At 30.5% G+C, this 24,190-nt stretch overlaps 1 protein-coding gene across 1 annotated transcript; it reads right to left on the bottom strand.

Annotated features, from left to right (window-relative positions):
* Positions 1–2,066: 2,066 nt before the first annotated feature.
* On the bottom strand, positions 2,067–4,258 carry LOC129614451 (uncharacterized). Its single transcript, XM_055529039.1, has one exon. It carries the CDS (start codon positions 2,994–2,996, stop codon positions 2,067–2,069), a length of 930 nt encoding a protein of 309 aa, XP_055385014.1. The 5' UTR covers positions 2,997–4,258.
* Positions 4,259–24,190: the final 19,932 nt, after the last annotated feature.

The following is a 24,190-nucleotide window of genomic DNA, read 5'->3' as shown; positions in this document are numbered from 1 at the left end:
TGCCCAATCTGAGGTAAACAATCTGCCACGAATTCGTAAAATTCCTTCGGAGTCCAAAAATGGAACTTTTAGAATCCTTTTCAAGATTTGTAAGTAATTTTTGAATCTCACCGTAGAAATACCTTGCCTGGGCCCGCTGAATTAAGATGTTTTGCGCCACCTGCAATTCCGTTGCAGTTAAAAATTTAGGTTTTTAAGTCTTGTTTTTTAAAATATGAATGAATTTGGAACAATAAGCAATAACACGAACCATGCGTGTAAATGACGAAAAGTTTTCTTCAAATTTATCATTTCTTAACTGCATGTGCGCCACACATATTTTTCTCTTTTCGACCTCTGTTGTTATAATTGACTTTTCGGGCCAATGTCTTTTAGATTGAGGTAACCACTTTGGTCCTCGCCACCGTAACTCATGTTTTTGTAATTCACTTGGATAAACTCCTCTAGACGCGCAGTCCGCAGGATTGAATTTTGTTGGAACTTGATTCCAAATGTTCTTGCCAAAAGCGCTATATATATGTGAGACTCTATTGGCTACAAATGTTGTCCAAGTTTATGGACGTTTTTGTAACCAGGCCAGAACAATCTCCGAGTCAGTCCAGGCGTAAATATTTTTTATATAATTTCAAGCTCTAAAGCACGTAGAACATATTTAATAACTTTTACTGCTAATGACGCAACACAAAGCTCAAGCCCGGGTAAAGAAATTGTCTTTATAGGCGCAACTTTAGTTTTTGACATAATTAACGACACATTTCTTCGACCATCGTTATTAGTTATGCAAACATAAACAGCAGGAGCATATGCTTTTATGAACGCATCCGAGAAGCCGTGGATCTCTATTGATTGTCTGTTTCGCTTGAAATGAACCCATCTGTTACTTTTTATTTGTTTAACATCTTTTAATTTTTGCAGATAGGCCAGTCATTCTTTAGTTATGCTTTCATCAAGGTTGTCATTCCAATTTTTTCCTGAAAGCCAAAGATTTTCCATTATTATTTTTGCCTTGATTATTATAGGTGCCAACCACCCTAGTGGATCAAAAAGCTTGGAGGTTTGCGATAGAATTTTTCTTTTTGTCCAATCTGTCTCACCGGAATCAAGATTAGATACATACGAAAATATGTCTGATGTTGGATTCCAATAAATCCCCAAGGTTTTGACCGTTGGTTCGTTATTCTCATGAATCGACAACAATTTCTCACGTTCTCACTCGCAATGTCCTTTAGGATTGCAGGACAATTAGACATCCATTTTCGGAATTTAAAGCCGGCACTGCTGGTCACTTCTATAATTTGCCTTTGTGTTTCAATTGCCGAAGGCACTTCGTCAGCCCCAGATAACAAGTCATCCACATAGAAATCTGTTTTCGCAATTTGGCAAGCTATAGGAAACCGTTCTGCTTCATCTTTAGCCAATTGCAATAGAGTTCGCGTAGCTAAATAAGGTGCACTTTTTGTTCCAAAGGTCGCCGTTAATAAATCATAATCTCGAATAGGCTCAGTTGTCGTTGCTCGCCACAAAATACGTTGGTAATTTGCATGATCGGGTTTTATCCAAATTTGCCGATACATTTTCTCGATATCTGATGTAAACGCTACTTGATGCTTCCTCCATCTTATTGGAATCGCCGCTAACTCGTCCTGCACAGTAGAACCTCTATAAAGCATGTCATTTAAAGATTTACCACTACTAGTAGCTTTCGAAGCATCAAGCACAACTCATGACTTTGACTTTGTAGTTGAACTAGATTCTTTGATGAGCGCATGATGAGGAAGATAAGCTGAGTTATATGATAAGCTCCTTATTATTTGGTCGAATGAATACAACTCGATGGAATTGGTCAACTTCATGTGGCCCATTGCGATGTATTCATTCAAGCAATTTTCATACTCTTGTTGCAAGGCTTGATTTTTTTAAAATTTGTTTAAAACTTGCTGAAATCGCGTGATTGCAATACCTCTAGATCTTCCAAGATGTAGCTCAGGTGTCGCTTGTTTTAGAGATAATGCCACTTCATAACGCCCGTTTGGTAGCCTAGTTGTTGTTCTTTCATAAATCTCCTCCTACAACTCTTCTTCTTTACTCAAGATTCTAGGCCCGTCACTAATCTTCTCTAGCTCCCAAAAGGCTCTTAATTGATCTTCAAAGGATGCGCCTACATGAAAAGTTTTTAATATTATGTTGTTTTGAGGTTTTACACCCATTCTGCCGGAGAGCATCCAACCAAACACTGTATTTTGGGCAATTGGAAGATCCATTCCATCCTTAATTAGGCTATCCACTAATATTTGACCAAATATATCTGCTCCGATCAATAAATCTATTCCGCCAGTCTCGTTGAACTTCGAATCAGCAAGTGGTAACTCCTTGATAAAGTTCCAATCACGTGTGGAGAAACTTGATCCTGGTAAAACGCCTGCAACATTCCTCATAACCAGCCTCTGCATCTCGATTGATTCCTTGGACAGAAGTGACTTGATTACGAAGTTAACTCTGGCCCTAATGTGATGCGATTCATGATTTCCAATTCCCTGAACTATAGCACTGATCGACTCTTTCTTTAAATGCAGCAGTTGTACAATTCTCTCTGTAATAAATAACGCCTGGGAACCTTGATCTATTAGCATGCGAATCACAATTTCTTGTCCAGTTGAACTCAATAACTTAACTTGAGCTGTTGCTAAAAGTACATCGTATTTAGAAATCGAACTAGTATTGACTGACAGATTTGGGCTGGGATTAAACGTGGGACTCGTTGCATTAAGTGTCTGACTCTGAGATGCTGCAGAATTACCAGTCACGCTGCTATTTTGATTGGGTACCTGATCTCGACCTCGATCATTTTGTTCAAAATGAGTCATGGTATGATGTCGGCGCTTGCAATGAAAACAGCTGTGCTTACTTGGGCAGGTAGCTAGCATTTGTCCAGGCAACAAGCAATTAAGACACAGTTGATTGCGCCGCACAACTTCAGTTCTTTGGCTAGGCGACATTCCCTTGAACTTAATACATTTGCGCAAAATATGTGACTCACGACAAACAGGGCATTTAACAATGTTATTAATATTGCCACTGTGATAAGTCCTGGCCTGAACTTTTGGGACGTTAAACTGTGATGCACCTCTGTTTTCACGCTGATTAGATTTTTTAGCGGAAATAGCTTCCAAAGCCCGAAATCATGACTCCAAAAATTCTTTTAATTCGGACCAAGAAGTCAACTCCTTAGTTTTACTAATTTCTTGCTCCCACAATTGATGACTTTCGGGTGGCAGCTTTTAAACTGTCAAATAAACAATTATCGGATCCCAATCTTTAGTTCCAAGACCAATATTTTCTAAGACTTGCATGCATTTACTAGTCGTGTCCAACAGGGCTCTAACGCCTGAAGCAAATTAATGAGACACTACAGTTTGGGTTAAAAGTCGCTTTAATTGCACTAATATTCTTTTATTCTGATACCTATCCTTTAATAATTCCCAGGCTCATAATTACTCCCAGTAATTTGAATGTGCCGTAAAAGTTGCTCTGCATCAGCTGTGAAATGCAATTTGAGCTATTGGAGTTTTTGTACATTAGATAGGGAATCATTATTGTGAATCAGGGTATTAAATAAATCATGGAATGTAGGCCAACGTATATAACTGCCGTTTAATTTTTCTAAATTGATTTTTGGAAGTTGTATTCCATGACTACTATCGCTATGGTGTACAATAGTGGTGACGTCAGCCTTAGGCTCAAGTTTCGATACTTCGACGGTAAATTCTTCATCTAATCGCTCTTCAATCGCACCATAATTTTCGTTAAAGAACGGCTGGACCTGAGAATACACATAACCAATAAAATATTCATGACTAATCTCTTTATCCTCGTTTTAGTCCCGATGATAATTTTTAATGAATGATTCAAGTAAATCTTTTTGATTACATTGCAACTTTAACCGCTTATCCATAAATATCAATTAAATTTTTCACTTAGATCTGGTCCTTTTTTCTACAAAATTTCAACGCGATTATTTCGCTTAAATGATGCAACTCAATTCTAGATACTATACCAGCCTATTCAATTTCAATATAAACCTCAGCCTCATAACAATGAGTGAAAACACCGTACCTTCAATTTAATTGACCTTAAATATACGTTAGGTCAGCAATTTTTCTATAACCAGAAATTTTAATTATTTCCTCCAATATCACTATAGTGTTACAGATTCGATCGTAAATGTTATAGATATTCTATATATTTAAGATCCAAATCGATTATCAAAAGCCGCAAGAAAAATATTTCGCACACTCCAAATTTCAAATGATAAATCAACCACGTATTTTTTGTACTTTTTGTAATTTTTAGAATCTTTATTTTGTTTTTATATTTGCAAACCTCAAAGAAGTTATATAGTTTATTTTTTATTAAAAAAAATTTCTTTAATTTTTTATTTATTTGATCAAAATAAATCAAATAAATTTTATTTAAAATGTATTAAGGAAAGGTATTTATATTTCATTTTTGTTACCTTGAAATCAATATGTAGAAAGCACTTCTCAAAATGTACCTTTATATTGACTTCAGTAGATCGCAATCAGCTCTGATCACAATGTTGAAAGTAACTTCTTTGTAAGATCCTTCCCCAACGCAACTTAGAAAAAATAGGTACCACTTATTAGTACATTTGCACAGCACTCGTTTTAAATTATACGTATTATTAAATCAAATTTCCAATTAAGAAAAAATTTAACAAATAAAATTAAATGTTCACATTTGAATGTTTCTCGCGAGTTTATAGTTTTTATTTTATACAAAAATTATTTTTTTTATCACAAAAAAAAATATATTGTATTGAAATTAATGCATTTTAGTCTATTGTTCATACTCAAAAGTTTATTTTCACGACACTAGCAAATTTCTTTTTTTTAATGTTCTCACACTAAATTTATTATAACGTATGAATTTTTAAGTTATACGCGCACTACTCATAATGTTTTTACCGTCTGGAAGTTAGTTTTTTTTCTGAAATTTGCTTTCCCCAACGTAATTGAAGAAAAGCGCGCCACACCTTGAATATAAATTTTAAATTGACTTAGGGTACGTAATGCCACTATCCGGCTCGAAGGACCAAAATGTTTTGACACAAAACGTAATTTTGTGGATCAGAAACATGCACCACAAGAAATTCAAAAAAAAATACTAGCTTCGCCACTAATTAAGGTTATTTGTTGTAATTAAAATGCAAACACATTTTTTCAGTTAAAATTTTTAATTGTTGTAATATAATTATTATTGCTCTTTTACATTTCAAATTTGTTTTATAATATCATTTCATTCATGTTAAATTTATATAATTATTTAAAATAGTTAAATAAAATGTTAAATTGTTACACTCTTTTTAATATATCTCATTTAATTTTAGTATTTAAAACTTGAAATTTAATTAATTTAAAATTGAATTTTATTTTCTTTTTACATCTTCTCCGTTTTATGATTTTGATCAAAGTGACCTATTTAACTTTAAAATTTGCTTCAGTACAAAAATTACCGTTAAGAATGCAGTTAACATATGTTTTAATGGAAAAATGCATTAGCCTAATTTAAAAACTATATGAAAAAATATAAACGGGCATTGACCTCGAGTGTGAATACACTGTTCTTTTCCGTTTTCTTTACGCCTTGAGATGTCACTAATACACTTGTACTCTCTTGTAGCATTTGTAATTTGTGGCTACACTCAGCCGGTGAGGTAGTGCAAAAATTATGTTAAAATAAATCAAGATGTCAGCTGACATTGGATACCAAAACAAAGGTAAGATCACTTTGCTTTCTTTTTTTTTGTTTTATTTAAATAAATTTTTAAAGTTAAAATTGTGCCTAAAAGCAAAATAAATGTTATTAAAGTGTTTTAATATATTTATAAACTGTTCTTTTTCAAGTGCCGAACCCATTTGCAACGTATTTTGTTGATGCATCATACATTTCATTTGTTTACATTTTGGCCTCATCTATTTTGTTATTTTTGTTTCAGAATAAAATTTTCATCAAGAGGACCAACATGAGGACCAGAAGTCTGTACTGACCAACGATAATGGATCACAACAAGTAACAGGTAAATGTTTTCGCAAAATATTAATTTCTTATTAGATTGGGAATGCTTTTTAATCTTGTTGTTTTTGCTTTTCTTTTCAGGTTTTTTGTAGCATGTTGGGCCGAAGTTGAACAACCCGGGATCCAAGTTGGGTATTGAAGAACTAGTTGCATTAATCCTCTTTTCAGCCTTGTGAGTGGTGTTTCTGGCTGTTTCCGACAAACGTTTGTAACTTGCGAAGGGTGTATCGTTCAATGATATTTTAGGTGGAGTTCTCGGTGTTAATGTACTTCTATGGGAAAACAATGTTTGGTCCCCCCCAGAATCCATTGGACCGATCTCCAAAGAGAGTGGATTTTCCAGATCAACTGGTCTGCCACCTGGGGTAATAAATCCTTTTGTTTTCGACATTGCATGTTTGAATATGTAAATGAATTTGAATGCACATTCATAAAGCGAGCCGCTTGCTGCAAGACAGACGCCCGCCCGTTGCGACCAACTATTGGAACAGCCGCTCCGAATTAAGGTTTGATGATATCTCTGCTTTTCCGCAATCCCGTTTGCTAGCTGACCCGAATTACACCACCTGGGTTGGAACCAGATTTTTCATAGCGGTTGCTCAGCGTAACCGGAGGGACCACTTGCAGATGAGATATGGCGTTGAGTAGCTTATGCTAGGCTGTGGTAACAGGAAACCCAACAGTTATATTGCGCAATACTACCCTAATAACCCCCCTTTAATTAATAAAAAGCAGAAATAGTAGCATTTATTTGAATTCACACATTTTATTAATTATTTTTATTTTATGAAATTCAAATGTTTATTTTGCTCTTGTACTGTAAAAATTTTTTAAGGTTTTATGACTTAAATTAAAGCTTAACAAACTGGGCTAAATCCCGTAAAATAAATTTTGAAATTATCCCTACAATTGTAGGAATAAAGAAAATAAAATAATCCTTTTTTAGTTCCAAATTTCAAAAACTTGAAAATTTTCTAAAATTTGAGTGCTTGTTTCCAAAAATAAAATATGTACAAATACTAGCTTTTTCAATAACTGTTTGTTTAAAACCCCAATCTTTTTTCGGAAGAACAGTTATAAACAAAACAAACTTGGAGAAATTTCGTGGAAATTCGTTAAATCCTTGTACTTCATAAAGCTTTGAGGTTCGACACCCATTCTGCTCAAAAGTTCTAATCATTTTTTATTCCACCAATGGTATAAGCTGTTGTATACATTTCAGAATCCCCCCCGTTCATTGCCTAAAATAATAAAATCTTGGTATCTTGGCACGACTATGTCGCTTGACAAGGATTCCTGAGCCTCGGGGTTCCCGTTGTCTTCCAAATTTCTCCGCAGGATGCCCTCCAGAAGACTCCTTGCAGCTTCCTCACCACACTTTAGTATATCATGAGGTTATCGGTTTTTAAAAGGAGATTTACAATTTATCTCAGAAACTTTAAAGATATTTGATAATACTTGTTTGAATATCCCAAAAAAGCTTCGTTGATTCCGGGCAATCCCAGGAACTATCATTATATTGGAGCAAAAAATTTTCGTATTACTGACCCCAATTTTTTTGTACTTTCGTAGAACCATAATTATCAATATAAAAATTAATAGACTAAAATTTTTATTACAAAATTATTGAAGTAACTTTTATAACTTTTTTATAGTTCCCGTAACTGATATAACTTCTTGATAGTTGAGTAAATTTTATAACGTGGCCACTTTTTTATTGTATTTATAAATTTAAACTAAAGGACTTCGACACGATAGCCTAATGAATGGAAATATTCAGTAGATAAAAGATGGTTGTCATGCCGTATGAAAAGTTTTACAGAATTAACACACGCGATGATTTTGACCTTTGCCATCATGTCAAATTTGGTATTTCTGCAACTATCACGTATACGACTACAATAATAGAACTTAGAGGCAATGCTATCATATAATCCGATATATGATTAAGAATAGTCCACATTTACAAAAAATTTTGTTACATTACCAACAGCGTCCCGCGTTAAATAAATATCAACAATCAAAATGATCTGAATAAATGGTAAAACCCATCTTGAAATTCTGATTGTAGCAATTAAGAACTTGTATAGTCTAGTGTAGAATAAATAAACAATGTTCTTTAGGCTTTCATCAACGTTTCGATTCAATTTCAAGTCTTTATCAGGGATAAAATAAAAATTTAATATGACAAGAATGTTTCTGGAATATTTTATACATTTCTTGTAATATCAATTATTATATCGAAATTTATATTATACAATCGAAATTTATATCAATAATCATACAGTAACACCATGGTAATAGCTACATTCATATATTTAAGTTATATATTGTGGAAATAATTTTAATATTGAGTCATATCAATACTTGTACCAGGGAGTTAATAAATAGTACATTTTGGTATTCACGCAAATAAAATTAAGTTTTTTATATATTTTCAATTCCAATATAGAATATTCAATTTATATTTTAGAGATGCTCTACCGATTTTACCGAAATTTTTATAATTCTGTAAAGAAGTAAGATACCAAGGGTTGAAAAATATGCATAAAAATTTTTTAAATTTTTAGTATTTTTAGTTGGCGTTGCTTTTTTTCGAAGTACAATATCAACTTTTATCAATAAAATTTTAATGCTAGCAACTTTTTGATTTATAATCTGGCAAAAAAATTATTTTAATTTCCCATATTTATAATTTTATGACATTAAATTTTTGACTAAAAATATTTATTGATTACATATTATACACGTAAGCATATGTATAGTTTGTTATAGTTTTATTAAAAAAATAAAAAGCGGAATAGATATATTTTTTATAAAGTCTGAAGTAAGATCGATATATTTATTCAACAATGTATTAAGAATATTACGAATTTTTGAATTCGTTGCTGTTTTTTTCTTTAAATGCCACTGATCGTGTCATATTTATTATTATTTTTTTCTTACGCAAAAAAGAATTTAATATTTAAAAAAATCTCAGGTTATTATACACATTTTCTAAAAAGCTTCCCATTTAAATTCTATTGAATGAAAAAGAGAGAAAGGTAGGAGGAAAGAAAAAATTAAAATTTTTTTCAAATTCATATTTTAATATGGTTTTAAATTCAAATGAATGTATGATTTTTCATGTACATTTTTTATTTCTCAATAAGGTAAGTTGAGTAGTGTCGGCTAACAAAAATGTTAATAAAAGTAATATAGGTTGACACATTTCAACAATTTGAATCATCTCATTTCGGTTTTCAAACAATTTCAATTAGTTTTTAAGTTATTAAAAATGAATATAATATATGTACCTACTTGCAACCAAATTTTTTTTTACAAAATTATTTTCAAACTAGTTCAAACAAGTTATATTGAGTGCTTTATAATTAATTTTTGCTTTTGTTTCATGTTTTAATAGCAGGTAAACAAGATTAATTTATTTATAAAATGGTCCTGGCTGTGTATGAATCTTAATAGTAAATGCAAACGGATAAAAATTTAGATGAGCATCTACTACCTGTCATTAATCGTTTGGAATTTTTGAGTCATTTGATAAGATACTATTTATTTCAAAAATAAATATTCAAAAAATAAATATTCAAATCCGGTCATAAAAATATAGGACCGTCTTTTCCAAAACCTTTTAAAATTTTTTTTTCAGGTAATATATTAAGTTTTACAAATTTTTAGAATAAAGAAAAATAGAGGTAAAATTTTGACGTGCATACAAAATTTGTATTGGTAAAACAATATTTAATTGTATTTTAGATATTATTTTCTAATTCCCTCTTCAAATTTTTTCTTTACTATGTATTAATGTCAATATTTAATAATTATCCTTTTATTATTTATATTTTCAACTTGACACTACAGTTACTTCCCATATCTTAAGTTAACTTACCCTATGAGAAAAAAAGCTGTTCACTTAAAAATAATGAAGTGCTTTCGGTATCATATAAAACGTTGAAGGCGAAGGTTGTGCTTGTTGTTTTTCCGGTTTTTTGTGTGTGTTTTAAGAATTTTAAAATAATTATCAATAAAAATATTAATATATTTAATTAATTTTTCAAATATATTTTTGGAATTTTACCTGCCGTATAATAAGTGTGAATTTATTTTAATACTTCTCAAAATAATAGCCAAATCGATTTAAAAAAAAACTCATATAAAATAAGGTCGTGCTTTCAAGTTTCTCTCTTAGCATTGAGACTTGTTAGATATAAAGACATTAGTATTATTCTTGGAAATTGTTACTTGGGACAAGTGCGAGTGTGGGAAAGTTACAATAAGTGCGATGACCCGAGGGATGTGTCCTTTTGCCCCATTTGATTCCTTTGTAATCTACCAATATACCAATGCCAATAAAAATTTAAGCACATTTCTATTACAGTAATATAAAAGTTTGATTTTGTGTGAGAATTTAAGTAAGTTTTTATTTTTTATGTTGCAAGGTTTTTTCTGAAATCAATATATGTTAGAAACGCTGCTTATGATCTTTCTGATCACATTTGCAAAAATAGCAATGCATACATACATACATACATACATTGTAAAGAAGCAATTACATTTTTTTAATCAATTTTTAAAAAACATTTGTAACTATAAAGTTTAACTAGAATATTTTACCTGATAAGAAAACATGGTGTTAGAAGTGAACTTTTTCGATGAAAATATTAAATTTGAATGCTATTGTTTTTACTAACTTTTATAGTCTTATTTAATTAAAATTATAAAGACAAAAATTATAACCCAGAAAAAGAAATGTAAAATAAATTTTTTTTTTTATATAAAACCAAACACGTGTTTGATAATTTGCCATATATAACATTCATATTATTTTACTATAAAAATGTCGAAAAAAGAAGAAAGCATCATATACATCAGGGGAAAAAATAATATTTCTCTGGTGCATCCAAGCGGCGTAACGCAGCTTATATCAGGAATGGCATGTCCCCAGAGGAAGATTATTATCTCAATTTTAAAAATTCTTAATTCTGAAAATTCTAATCTTCCAATCACTTTTAAAATGTGGACGGATCAATTTAAAATATTTATAAGAGCTGCTGATTTGTAGTCTCAAAGTGATTGTCGTAAAGTGGCTTTATTACTGCATCATATGGGTCGAAGTATTCAGGTATTTAATTCTTTCGTTTTAAATATGGATTAAGTGATTTAGTCGTAAAGTTTGAAAACTATTTTGTACCAAAAACAAATGTGGCAATGGAACGCCATAAATTCTTTACTCAACGTCAAGGTCAAAACGAATGAATTGAAGAATATGTCACTGTTTTAAAAAATCTGAGCCTCAATTTATGTTTTGATACTTTACGAGAAAATTTAATCAGAGATATTTTCATCTGCGATTTAACAGACAATTTCAGATTCATTAAAGAACAAATATTACATGAGGGAGATATAACTCTTGACAAAACTATTAGCATTGCTAAATCTATGGAACTAACCCGTTCACAAAATCAACAATTAGAGAATACAAAAATGAGACTTTTGTTGGTGGGCTTCAATAATGCAATTAATAAAAAAAGGCAAGCTTTAATAATAAAGGGTTAACAAATTTCCATAAAATTGTATAACATAATCAAAATGCAGCGAAATTTAATCAAAATAGTAAAGGTTCTTCAGAAATCGTCAGCGCTGTCCTGCTATTGGAGCAACATGTTATAAATGTGATGGTAGAAAACATTTCACACTAGGTTTGTAAATCGAAAGAAATTGAGTCCCTACAAGCAAATAATAGTCCAGTTAGTCATAATTTTTTTGTTGGAGTAATTAATGTTAATACAAAAAATTCTTGGTATATTCAAGTATCAGTAAATAAAACAAATTTTAATGTACAATTGGATGCCGGTGCGCAAACCAATATTATGTCAATGAGAACTTTTCAAGAATTAATATTAAATTCCAAAGATATTTAAAAGTCGTAATTAACATTCTTACATTTAGTCATGAAAAATTCATGATTTTTGGTCAATGCAAAATTGTGTGCATAGTTAATTGATTAAAATATGAAATTGAATTCTTATTGTCGATTTAAATTGCCAAACTGTTTTCGGTTTACCTACTTGTATCCAATTGAATCTATAAAGAAAAGTTGCTCTCTTAATCAAATTATTAATTTGTTGCAGAAGTATATTACTATATTTAATGGTCTAGGTTGTCTAAAAAATAATTGTACGTTAAGACTAAATGCAGATATAAAGTTGGTGGTTGAGCATTTTAGAAGGATTCCGCTTAAATTATACAATCCTTTAAAAGACGAACCTGGCAGCACTTTTATAACACCTCTTGGTCGTTATAGATTTCTACGACTACCATTCGAAATTTTTCATGCCGAAACTTTTAAATAATACCAAGACCTAACAGTTTATATAGATGATTTTCTAATTTTCAGCTCCACAAAAGCAAAACACGACATGCGTTTAAAAATGGTCCTAAAAAAAGCTCAAGAAGTAAATTTAAAATTTAATACAACTAAGTCAAAAATATGCCAATCGGAAATTAAATTTCTAGGTCGTATATTCAATTCCAATGGTGATAAACCAGACAATACAAAAGTTGACGAAATTTGTGAATTAGGGATCCCTACTTCCGTCACAACGATTTTTCGGAATATCAATTATTTGGGTTCCTATATTCCTAATCTGGCTTGCCATTTAGAGAATTTACATCAATTACTTGAAAAGGATATTGTTTGGTCTTCGAACTATAAGCATTCTCAAGAATTTAATAATGGTTGGTGCACCGATTCTTACTTATTTCAATGCGTCTCAAAATGAATTGGGTGCTGTAATTTTTTACGAAAGAAATCCTATTGCTTTTGCTTCGGCTACTTTAAGTAGTAAACAAAAAAAATAATGCTCAAATAGAGAAGGAGCTGTTGGCAGTTATTTTTGGATGTAAAAAATTTCAGATATATTTATGGTTAAAAAGTAAAAGTATTTGTTTTGTTTGCAAAGAATTATGTTTCGTTTGCAGGCTTATGATCTCACAGTTTCATCAGTTTCTGGGAAGCTTATGTACATTCCAGACGCTCTTTCTAGATCCCCACTTCCAGAATTTGCTCTTACGGATATTATTAAAGATATTAATTTACATGTTAATTTATTCAAATTTAGAAGTGTCTGATAAAAAATTAGAAATCATTAAGAACCGAACTATGGCAGACGAAATTTTAAAAAATGTTATTGCCAAAATAGTTGGCCTAGTTCAAAAAGTAAACTTCTTTCGGCAGTTTAATAAAAGCTAAAGCTTTTAGCTCTTTATAAAAGCTTAAAAAAGCTCGAAAAAATAATGTTCATTAAACGAGGGAGAAAAGGTTTATTAAAAAAGAATTATGATTCCAAATGGTTACGGGGTACCATAGGTGTCAAACTAGACATTCCAAGATCTTATTTTGTATTTGATGAATATGGTAAGTCATACCGCCGAAATAGAAATTTGAAATTTTGATAAAGATTACTACCTAGTTATAATGAAATAAATTGAAATATAAGTTTAGCTACAATATTCTTTTGATTTTACCATATAACAAAACAAACAAAAATATTTCTATTAGCCGTCACTTCTTTTTGACACTTGGAAAAAAAGACTCACCCACTTTGTTGTGTAACAACAGTTATTCTGAATTTCATATTTTTTTTATTATTATTTTCCATTTATACAAATTACCAAAATTGCTGAAATATAATTTGTCATAATCTATATTATATTTTACAAGATTTTTCCAGTTCATGAACAGGTATACATATAATCTAATAAATAACAAAAACAAAAAAATGAAAATAGCAAAAGAGAATGCTGGGTAGAAACATTACTCAATTGATTATACATACTGTAAAACAAAAACAAAAAATGAAAAGCGAAAAGCGAAAGAGAATAAAAAAAGAGAAGTAATATTTTTTTTGTTTTTTTGCTTTACTACCATAAACAAAAATAAAAAGCAAAAGGAAGCGAAATATTTTAAATGAGTTAAGTAAGAGTAAAATAATTTTTTGTTGTTATATTTAACATGGAATGGAATTAAAAAAAATAAAACTAAAAATTGTGAGAGAATATAAGAACACGAATAACGTTACGTTACGTACTTAACTAGATAACGTTGTTTAGAAGGAAATTTTTCGTTCTTAATTGTTAACTAATTCTTAATTTGAATTTTAATCATATCTATGTAATTAACAGTGACACATATTACATCTTAAAATTTATTAAATTAAAAATATTTCCATTACTTTTATTTATCATTAGTATTCAAACCAATATAATATTTATGCATATACAAGTATATACCTGCATATGTATGCCATAATATGTACAAATTTTTCTAAAGTTGATTGCCACAATCCTGTTTTTACAACAGATAATACTGCTTATAAGCAAACCACAGGGGCCCCTAGTTTAGTATTAATGCATGTGTTTATAAACATTGTAGTTAGTTAACGTGAAGATTTTTCCATAGTACAATTTCTCGCAATATTTTAGTGGAAGTTAAAAAACTTTTTTAAAAATTAATCATTTTTGTATGCCTCTTAATTTTACTTTTAGTTGATTTGAAACCGATATGATACGTAAGTAACATGGGAAACTTGTGATTTTTATAAACACAAAAATTGCTTACAAGCCTATTTCAGTGGGAAATAATCAATTTTAAATAGTATCATTTTTGTATAAACAGGTCAGATTTTTAATAAAAAAAAATAATTACAGCAAGAAGTTCTTCAATTAAACTATTTAGCATTGTACGACCTCAATCAAAAAAAAAAAAAACAATACCACAAAATTTAAATCTGGATGAATCTGCCAAACAGAAGGAGTTAGGAGAAGAAATCGAGGAGTTGCTTATTAATTTGAAGAAAGATCCAACCTCACGTCAGATAGCAAGATATGTAGCTCCCAGGCTAGATAAACTCAACAGACTATGGAAACATATTTGGAGTGCGAGCACTGATCACGCGTAATTCCAAATTCATAAATCTAAAAAATACTAAAACAGGTACTAAAAAATGGACCAAAGCCAATAATTACCTGAAAATATATAGTTTTTTTAAATATATGAATTATTAGACTACTTTTAGTTAAAAATAAAAGTTTCATAAATTTTGAACATTTGGAAGGCTTAAATTTTTTGCCGGTACTCACAAGTATCGTTGAATTGCAGGAACCTGCCGTTGAAATAAATAATAAGTAAATATTGTTTCTAGTTTTACAAATAAAACATTTCAAATTATTTATTTATTTAAATTTATATTTCTCACAACAGAAAAAATAGCTAATCAACTTCAAATTCAAAAATATGTAGAACCAAATATAAATTACAAAATAGAAAAAAAGTTTTTACAGTAGAACTTATTAAAAAAAGTTAATATTTTTAATTTTCCTTTAATTTTTTCAATAAAACAAGCTACCTGAAGAAGAAATAGATGGTACTTGTCAGTTTCGTTGGTTTAGAAAAACAAAACAATTTTTATTTGTGCCGAAAATCACATTAAATTAAGGCGGTACTTGTAAATACCGTCCGTCAAAAAAGGTTCACAGAGAACCTTCAAGACCGAATTACAAGCAAGGCATCAGCTCCAAACGAAAATCAAGCTAAGAGCTCTAAAGTTGAAAGACGGACGGCGATTCAGAAGAAAACGAAAATTAAAATGCTGAGGTGAACACTGATGTTTTGATAAACATAGTGCAATAGCAGAGTTACAAAACGCAGTATAATAAAATAAAAATATTTTACCGAGTTGTCGATAAGGTAGACGAATGTAGGCTACAAAAGAACTCCGCCAAAGCATGCATGCAGTATCTTGAAACATTGCAACGTATTGGAAAGATATTACTAGAACAAATGATGACATTGTTTCCCATGCCGCAAATGAACTGGAATCAGAATACCTAAAAAGTAGATATTTAGAAAAAGTGAAAAAAAACATCAAGAAAGCATTACAAAAATAAGGGAGCATACGCTGCAGCAAAAGAAATATGGTGAGTCTACAATACAATAAGAAAGGCCTACCGCAAATCAACCCTACCGCAGTATTAAAAACCTTGGAGTGCCCGAAAACAAATGCAAAACATGAAAAACGTGAACATTAAAATAAATGTACCACAGCGTGAGGAAAATAAGATAGGAATGTCTAATTTGCAAGGAGCAGCAAGGAGTACATTACTCAACACGTGCATGAAATGCAACAAAAATCATAACAGCTTGTTACATAACACATCAATACAAAAAATGCGGAATTTTTATTATCTAAGGAAAAATGCGTTTAACAAAAGAAGCAGCAAATCAATTACAACTAAAACCAACAAAAATTTATGTCATAATAATAGAAATGGATGCAAAAAAAAATCAACTTAGTAAAAAATAGTGTAAGCATAACAATAACATCAAAAAAATGTCAAGAATTTTCGGTTACAACCACTGTTTACGTTCTGGAAAACTTAACAAAAATCCTGCTGCAAGAACAAGTAAATAAAGGCAAATGGGAGCACCCTGAAAGCATTAAGAGAATTTTTGACACTGAATTTAAAAACACTGGATGATATTGATGCACAATTCAAACAATTTTAGTCTGCTGAGGTATGGTCTCCATTTTTTGAAGTAGCTACTCAGCGTAATAACAAAGGGAGATATTTTGCCAGAATCCCATTAAAAGAAGACTATGAAACCGCATTGCAAATATAGCGCGATGCGGCTATATTTAGTAGCCGCATCGCGCCTACTAAATATAGAAAATCAGTTCGCAAGAAATCAAAAACTTGCGGAAGGTTATAAAGCATTTATGCGAGAATATGAGAACCTAGGCCATATAAAAATATGTGAAATGGGCAACCAAGATGAATCTTACTCTTTACCATCATGCAGTTGTTAAAGAAGAAAGCGCAACAACGAAACTTCGAGTTGTATTTGATGGATCCAGTAAGTCACTAAACAGCAGAAGTATCAGTGATATCATGAGGACAGGGCCTAAGGTTCCAAAGTGGAAAACCTTTGTTGTCGACCGCGTTAAAATCATTTAACAATCACCAAGGAAGATTATTTGGAATTATGTTAACACAGCTGAAAATCCCCCTGTCTACCCTATAAGTCGGGAGGCCTCGGCGTTTACATGCTGTTCCAAATGCGCCATATATTTCTTGAAAAAAAGTTCCTTATCTCCTCACTTACTTTGGGGACACTCAGATCCTTATTAATATTACTATTGCGAACATACCAGGGAACACCCACCATATTACGTAGGACCTTGTTTTGGAAAATTTATATTTGTTTGATGTGTGTTTGCTTGGCATACATCTATGTAGGCTTTATAATTTGGATATTATATCAACACCTTATTGTATATTGGCAATCCAGACCCACGACTTAGGAATCTATAATTTTCTCTATATAGTTTTTCTTATTATATTATTTCCTTCTTTACATGTTCTTTCCATTTGAGCTTGACATCCAAAGTCATATCTAGGTATTTTGCTGTGTTTTGGATTGATACTTTAGCGCAATTCAAACACAATTATGGTGGGTTTACTAATTTTTTTTTTGTAAAACTCACATGTACAGATTTCATTACATTTAGCCTTATTTTCCATGTATTTGTCCATTTGCCTATTTGCTTCCTGTAACTTCAACTGCAAATATATCTGTATCGTCGGCAAATGTAGCCAAAGTTACAACTTCTAAATCTGGGAAATCGCTTGTATAAAGCACGTATAATATAGGACCCAGAATACAGCCTTGACGCACACCAGCCGTAGCTAATTTCCCTAAGCTTAGAGTACTTCTGTTGATTCGGAAAAGCCTGTCAGATAAATATGATTCAAGTAAGTCCGCGAATTACCAAGGTATCAATTTCTTAAGTTTAAATTATAAACCGTCGTGCCAAACTTTATCGAACGCCTGGGCCACGTCCAGAAATGTTGTCGAATATATCTCAACAGTCTCTCAATAACTCAGCAGTAATGAGATCAAAACTTAGCGACTTATTCGGTTTAAGCGACTTTATTGTTCCGCAGATTTCTTTTTCATTAAATAAAGCCATAGTGCTTTATTCCATATCAAAATCTTCTACGAAAGAAATACTAGAATTCAGTTCACTTTGTTGCTTTCCAAGTAATCAGAAAATAGTTCAGCTTTATCCCTCTTGCTCTTTACCCATGATTTCAGTTGGGAAATTCGCGTTATCGGCTTCTTGGTACTCTTCGTTGCTTTCCAGAACGAATAATTCGTTTCTTTAGTTGGCGATAAATTCTTTATATAATTCTCGTATGATACTGATTTAAAATTTACTATATTTCTTTTGAGTGCTTGAGAAAGTCTATTCACAACCATTTTATCGTCTAGCTCTTCTTTCTGGTATTAAAGAAAGCTCTTCTACTATTAAATAAATTATGTCCTTAGCATAATTACTTGATATAGGTTTCAATTCAGAGAATCTGCTTTCAATTCAGAGAATCTGCTTTCAATTCAGAGAAGGCTTTCTGTACCAATTTGATAAAACTCTCCTGTAAAACGTAAACTTAGTTCTCTGCCTGTAGTTAAAGTCAATCTAGAGCCCCAATCCACATGTTTGGCCTTACAGTAAACTCTCAGCAAAAATCTATTTTCTCCCGCACATAGCAGATGTTTAAACATATCCTTTTTAATGTTACATTCCATTAGACAATATACTGAACAAACATTGAAGTCCTCCTTGGTAGACTCAATTTTAACCACAACAAGTTGAACCTCCTTAGTCTCTATTTTGGATTCCTCATCATGGTGTATAACTTCCTTAATCAAAATAGCGCTACCTCCTCTCAAGTGGTTACCAGGGTGAGCTGCCCTATAACATCTGTTATCCAGTACATCCAAGTCCTTCCCCAAGTGCGTTTCTGGCGACAGACAAACGTCGATATTTTTAGCTCTAAGAAAAACCTCAAATTCGTGCTTTTTACTTAAAACGCCATTAGCGTTCCACATACCAATTCGGGTTTTATTCCCCGATATTTTTCGCTCCATAGTAGTTAGTCACATTGAGATTTCGTCAATCCTTTGTAACACGTCTTGCAAAATTTGCATAATGCTACTGTCAATTTCTTTAATACCATTTTTTACCCTAATTGATGTATAAGCATTAAACAGCCAAGATAACTAGCAGAGTGTGTCTCGTTGCGAAAATTATCTTTTTTTTTACATTCTGCTGTCATATGATTACCAGCATATTTAGCACATCTAGCCCCTCTTTGGCAAAATCTTCGTGTATGACTGAACCTCTGGCATCTCATGCATTGCGGGATGAATCCATTATTTCTAAGAAGTTCAACTTTTATTCTCATGTGCTGAAGATATTCTATTTTTTATATGTTATTTATGTCACTGGTGTAATCGAAACGCAACATAAAAAGAAGCAACTTTCCTCTTTGAAAATTCTTATTAGCTGCGTGTAACTAGTTACATTACTTAATATCACAGAGGAGGTTTATGTTTTCTAAGTTGATCATTCTTCTTTGATGGAGAGTTCTCCACCCTGGTTACTCCAATCGGTTTTTCTAGGTAACAGCTAAATAAATTATTGAAAAGGTACTTTAGCGGTTAGGACCTGGATGGCTACACAAAGATACTATAAATGTACTATAAATGTGAATTTTTAAAAATTAAAATTAGTTCTCATAAGTCAACAAGAACACCAATTAAAACTATTTCTTTTGAAAGATTTTTATCATTACCAAAACAACAAGAAACCAACACCTTAAGTCACAGATTTTGCATTAAGGCAAAAAATTAAACAACTTACGACAGCTGAATTGGAAATTGCCCTGTGTTCCATATTCAAACTAGAACAAACTCTCTTTGACACAGAAATTAGCTGCCTAATCAAATTTAAGTTCCTGATTGTTAACAGTAAGATACTAGAGCTTCGCCCATTTTCGAAACATCGTATCTTAAGAGCGGGAAGAAGACTATGAAGAGCGGATATCGACGGCAACTCCAAATATCCTGTTATAATACCAGGTTCGGGTCATTTGGCATCATTAATAACAGGCCACGCACAACAAAAAACACTTCATGTAGGAAAAGACTTAACTACATACATATGTCATGCCATTTTGTATCAGAGCAGTCAATACAATGGCATTTTATTCCTCCGGGCACTCCCCATTTAGGGGAACTATGGAAACCGGAGCAAAATTGGTAAAACGTTTATTAATTATTGAGGATACTAAATTCGCATTTCAAGAATAGGAACACTTCTAGCAAAAATCGAAATTAATTTAAACTCACAATTCACTGACACCATTTACAGGACACATAGATGATATAGAAGCGTTAACACCAGGACAGTTTTTGTAAGATTCAAAACTATCTAATGTACCTACAGGAAACATGATAAATGTGCAAGAAAATTGGCTTCGACGATGGGAATCAGCAATTCTGGGAAAAATGGTCAAATGAATACCTCTTTAGTTTATTCCTGCGGGAAATAATTACATATATTTAAGTAGCATAATTTTTACATAAATAGGTCAAATTTTCAATTAATTAATTAACTTCAAACTAATCAAGAAGTTTTTCATTTAAACTGCCAAACACACTGCGACTTTTCGCAGCCGAATGTGAGAAAAAAGGTGAGAGATTTGCAATAATGACATTAACTTATCCGCTCGTATTATTTATAGTTATATTTATTAATGTCTTTATATCTAACAAGTCCCAATGCTCAGAGAGAAACTTGAAAGCACGACCATATTTTATATGGGTTTTTTAAATCGAAGTGGCTATTTTTTGAAAAGAAATATTAAAATAAATTCACACTTATTATAAAGCAGGTAAAATTTAGAAAATATATTTGAAAAATCAAAAAAATATATTAATATTTTCATTGATAATTATTTTAAAATTATAAAAAAAGTGGAAAAACAACAAGCACATCCTTCGCCTTCAACGTTTTATATGTTACTGAAAGCATTTCATTATTTTTAAGTTGACAGCTTTTTTTTTCTCATAGGGTAAGTTAACTCAAGATATGGGGAGTAACTGTGGTGTCAAGTTAAAAATATAATTAATGAAAGATAATTCTTAAATATTGATATAAATACATAGTAAAGAAAAAATTGAAGAGGGAATTAGAAAATAATATCTAAAATACAATCAAATATTATTTGTTAAATACAAATTTTATAAACTTCAAAATTTTACCTCCATTTTAATTTGAAAAAATATTAAAAACTTTCTATCATTTATATCAATTACCTAAGAAAAAAAAATATTTAAAATGTTTGGAAAAAACAATCATACATTTTATGACCGGATTTGAATATTTTTTTATTTTTGAAATAAATGGTATTTCACCAAATGACTCAAAAATTTCAACTGTAAAATAACAGGTATTTTAAAATTTTTGTTCTTTATGTAATATTCTTTCCGTTTAGAATTAAGATAGGTCATACATACACATGCAGGAACATTTTATAAATAGATTGCTCTTGTTTACCTGCTAATAAAATATGAAAAAAGAGAACAGCAAAATTTTTGAAGCACTCAATATAACATGTTTTAAATAGTTTTAAAATAATTATTTAAAAAAAAATTTATTAGAAGTAGGTACATACATATTTATTTTTAATAACTTAAAAACTAACTGAAGTTATTTGAAACAATTTTATAAGTAACGTATAAATAACCGAAATGAGTTAATTCAAATTGTTGAAATTTGTCAACCTATATTACTTTACTAACATTTTTGTTAGCCAACACTACTCAACTTACCTTATTTGGAAATGCAAAATGTGCATGAAAAAACATACATCCTCCCTCATTAACATTTGAAACCATACTGAAATATGAATTTGAAATTTTTTTTTCATTTTTTCTTTCCTCCTACCTTTCTTTCTTTTTTGTGCAATAGAATTTAAATGGGAAGCTTTTTAAAAAATGTGTATAATATTCTGAGATTTTTTAAAATATTAAACTCTTTTTTACGTAAAAAAAAAGAAAAAAATAATAAGAAATATGACACGATCAGTAGCATTTAAAGAAAAAAACAGGAACGAAGCCAAAAATTCGTAATATTTCGGAAAAAAAATTGAGTATTGGGACTTGTTAGATATAAAGACATTAGTTAGGTTATTAACTTTTTATACATATGTTTAAAACTTTTTTTGGATTTTGAGTTTTTATTTTGTTTTTTTTTAAAGTACATATGTATGTACATATGTACATAAATTTTTATTGTTTTGTTAAGTTTTCATTCTTAATACCATTAGGGCATAGTCCCCTAGAGCTGATGGCACTATAAAAAAATGCAGTTTTTCTTTACCTCAAGGATGGTGTGCAAATTCTTTTAGAAAAAAATAGGAATAAACAAATTTTTAAAGTTAATAAAAAATGTTTGTTTTTATTTCAACTTTTGTTATATTTCAGTTATATTTCAGTTTAAAATATCGTTCACAAATTCTTCACAGATTCTTTTTTTCGATAGCTCTAAAAAGCTGAGACTCTTTTTATAAAAGAGTAATAATTATTTGTGTATTTTTCATAATTTATTTCGAAAAAAAAAACAATAAATATTACCCTCAGCTCTGAAGAACCATTATTACAGATTCAAAATCAAAATTACTTTTATAATTCAAAATAAAAAATAAAGGGTGTCCGACAAATATTAACGGTTCTTAATATTAACAAATATTAAGAACCGTTAATGGTGCTTTCTATGGCGATATGATAATTCAGTCTTGTTCTAAAATTGCGACTATAAACATGTGGATGTGGATGGTATGTGACGTCGACACATCCCATACAGCCCGAAAAACAATTCAATTACTACATGAGTCATTTTCTGGTCGCGTAATTTCTCGTATTGGTGATCAGAATTGGTCGCCAGATCATGTAATTTAACGCCGTTGGATTTTTTTCTTTGGGGTTTTATGAAATCTAAGTTAATGTTAACAAGCACACGAATACCTATGCCTTAAAGGAAATTGAGGGCTGTATCAAATTCAGCCACATTTATGCAAAACAATCATGGAGAATTTCAACAAAATAGTGCGTATATGCCAGCAAAGTCATGGAAGTCTTTTCCCCGATGTGCTATTCCATAGAAACCCTATACTGTATACTATTGTAAATCTATAAAAAATTTACAATTTTTAGTAAAAAACCTGTGTTTTCTATCAAAATTATTTCTTTCTTTAAAAGTAATTTACTTTATTTTTCGATAATAAATATTATTATAAACATTATAATTATTTAAAATAATTAAATTATTAACTTCTCAGCTCCCTTTTTAACTTTGTTTCATCACAAAATCACCAAAAAAATTCATGCACAGCTGAATTAATTATAATATGCATGGAATATTTCCCGATTATACTTATTTTTTTGCACCACTGATAATTTATATGTAGTACAAATATTTGTATTCAAAAAATGCTCTAGTTCATGGATGGCAATTAAAGGGCACGCGTGCCAAACTTGGCACGGAAAAAAAATTTGATGGCACGTTATAGTTGTGCCTCGACAAATTTTTATATAGATTTTTTTCTAATAAAAAATCTAAAAACTCGTTGAAAAATTGATTGAATGAAAAATTTCCTAAAAATGATAATTTCCTAATAGCGAAATGACAAATATTCAAAACCAAACATATTCAAATGTTATATTCTTTTTATTTTTGTTTTTTTTCACTTCACTAAGTAAAGTATTGAAAAAAAATTGAAAACGAAAAAAAATTCAAACCGCTTTGAAAATGCATTGAGTATTCAAAAATTTCAAAAAAGAAAAAACATAGTAAACTTTGAAGTTTTCTTTTTAAAACAAAAAAGTTGTGGTTTTTAGGGTATGAAAAATTATCCATATTTCATTTGGAGCGAAGTTAGCAAGAGTGAATGTCATAATTGTTTTTCTGAGTTTACACAACACGTGTCGTGTTTAGTTTTTTACCGTTATTTTTAATTGAAAATACTTCTAATAGAAAGTGAATGAAAAACATCGACCAATTTCTAATGCTAAATATTTTTACAGCTGTAAACTTGATTTCGGTAATGAACTAATTTAACAAATAAACATTATTTAAATATATATAATTTTTATCGTGTAATTTTAGATTTAATTATTTACCCCATTAAC

The sequence above is a fragment of the Condylostylus longicornis genome, unplaced genomic scaffold, assembly GCF_029603195.1.
Source record: "Condylostylus longicornis isolate FDR11 unplaced genomic scaffold, ASM2960319v2 ptg000109l, whole genome shotgun sequence".
Lineage (NCBI taxonomy): Eukaryota > Metazoa > Arthropoda > Insecta > Diptera > Dolichopodidae > Condylostylus > Condylostylus longicornis.
The sequence above is the reverse complement of the archived record's forward strand: the minus strand, read 5'-3'. Positions and strand labels throughout refer to the sequence as shown.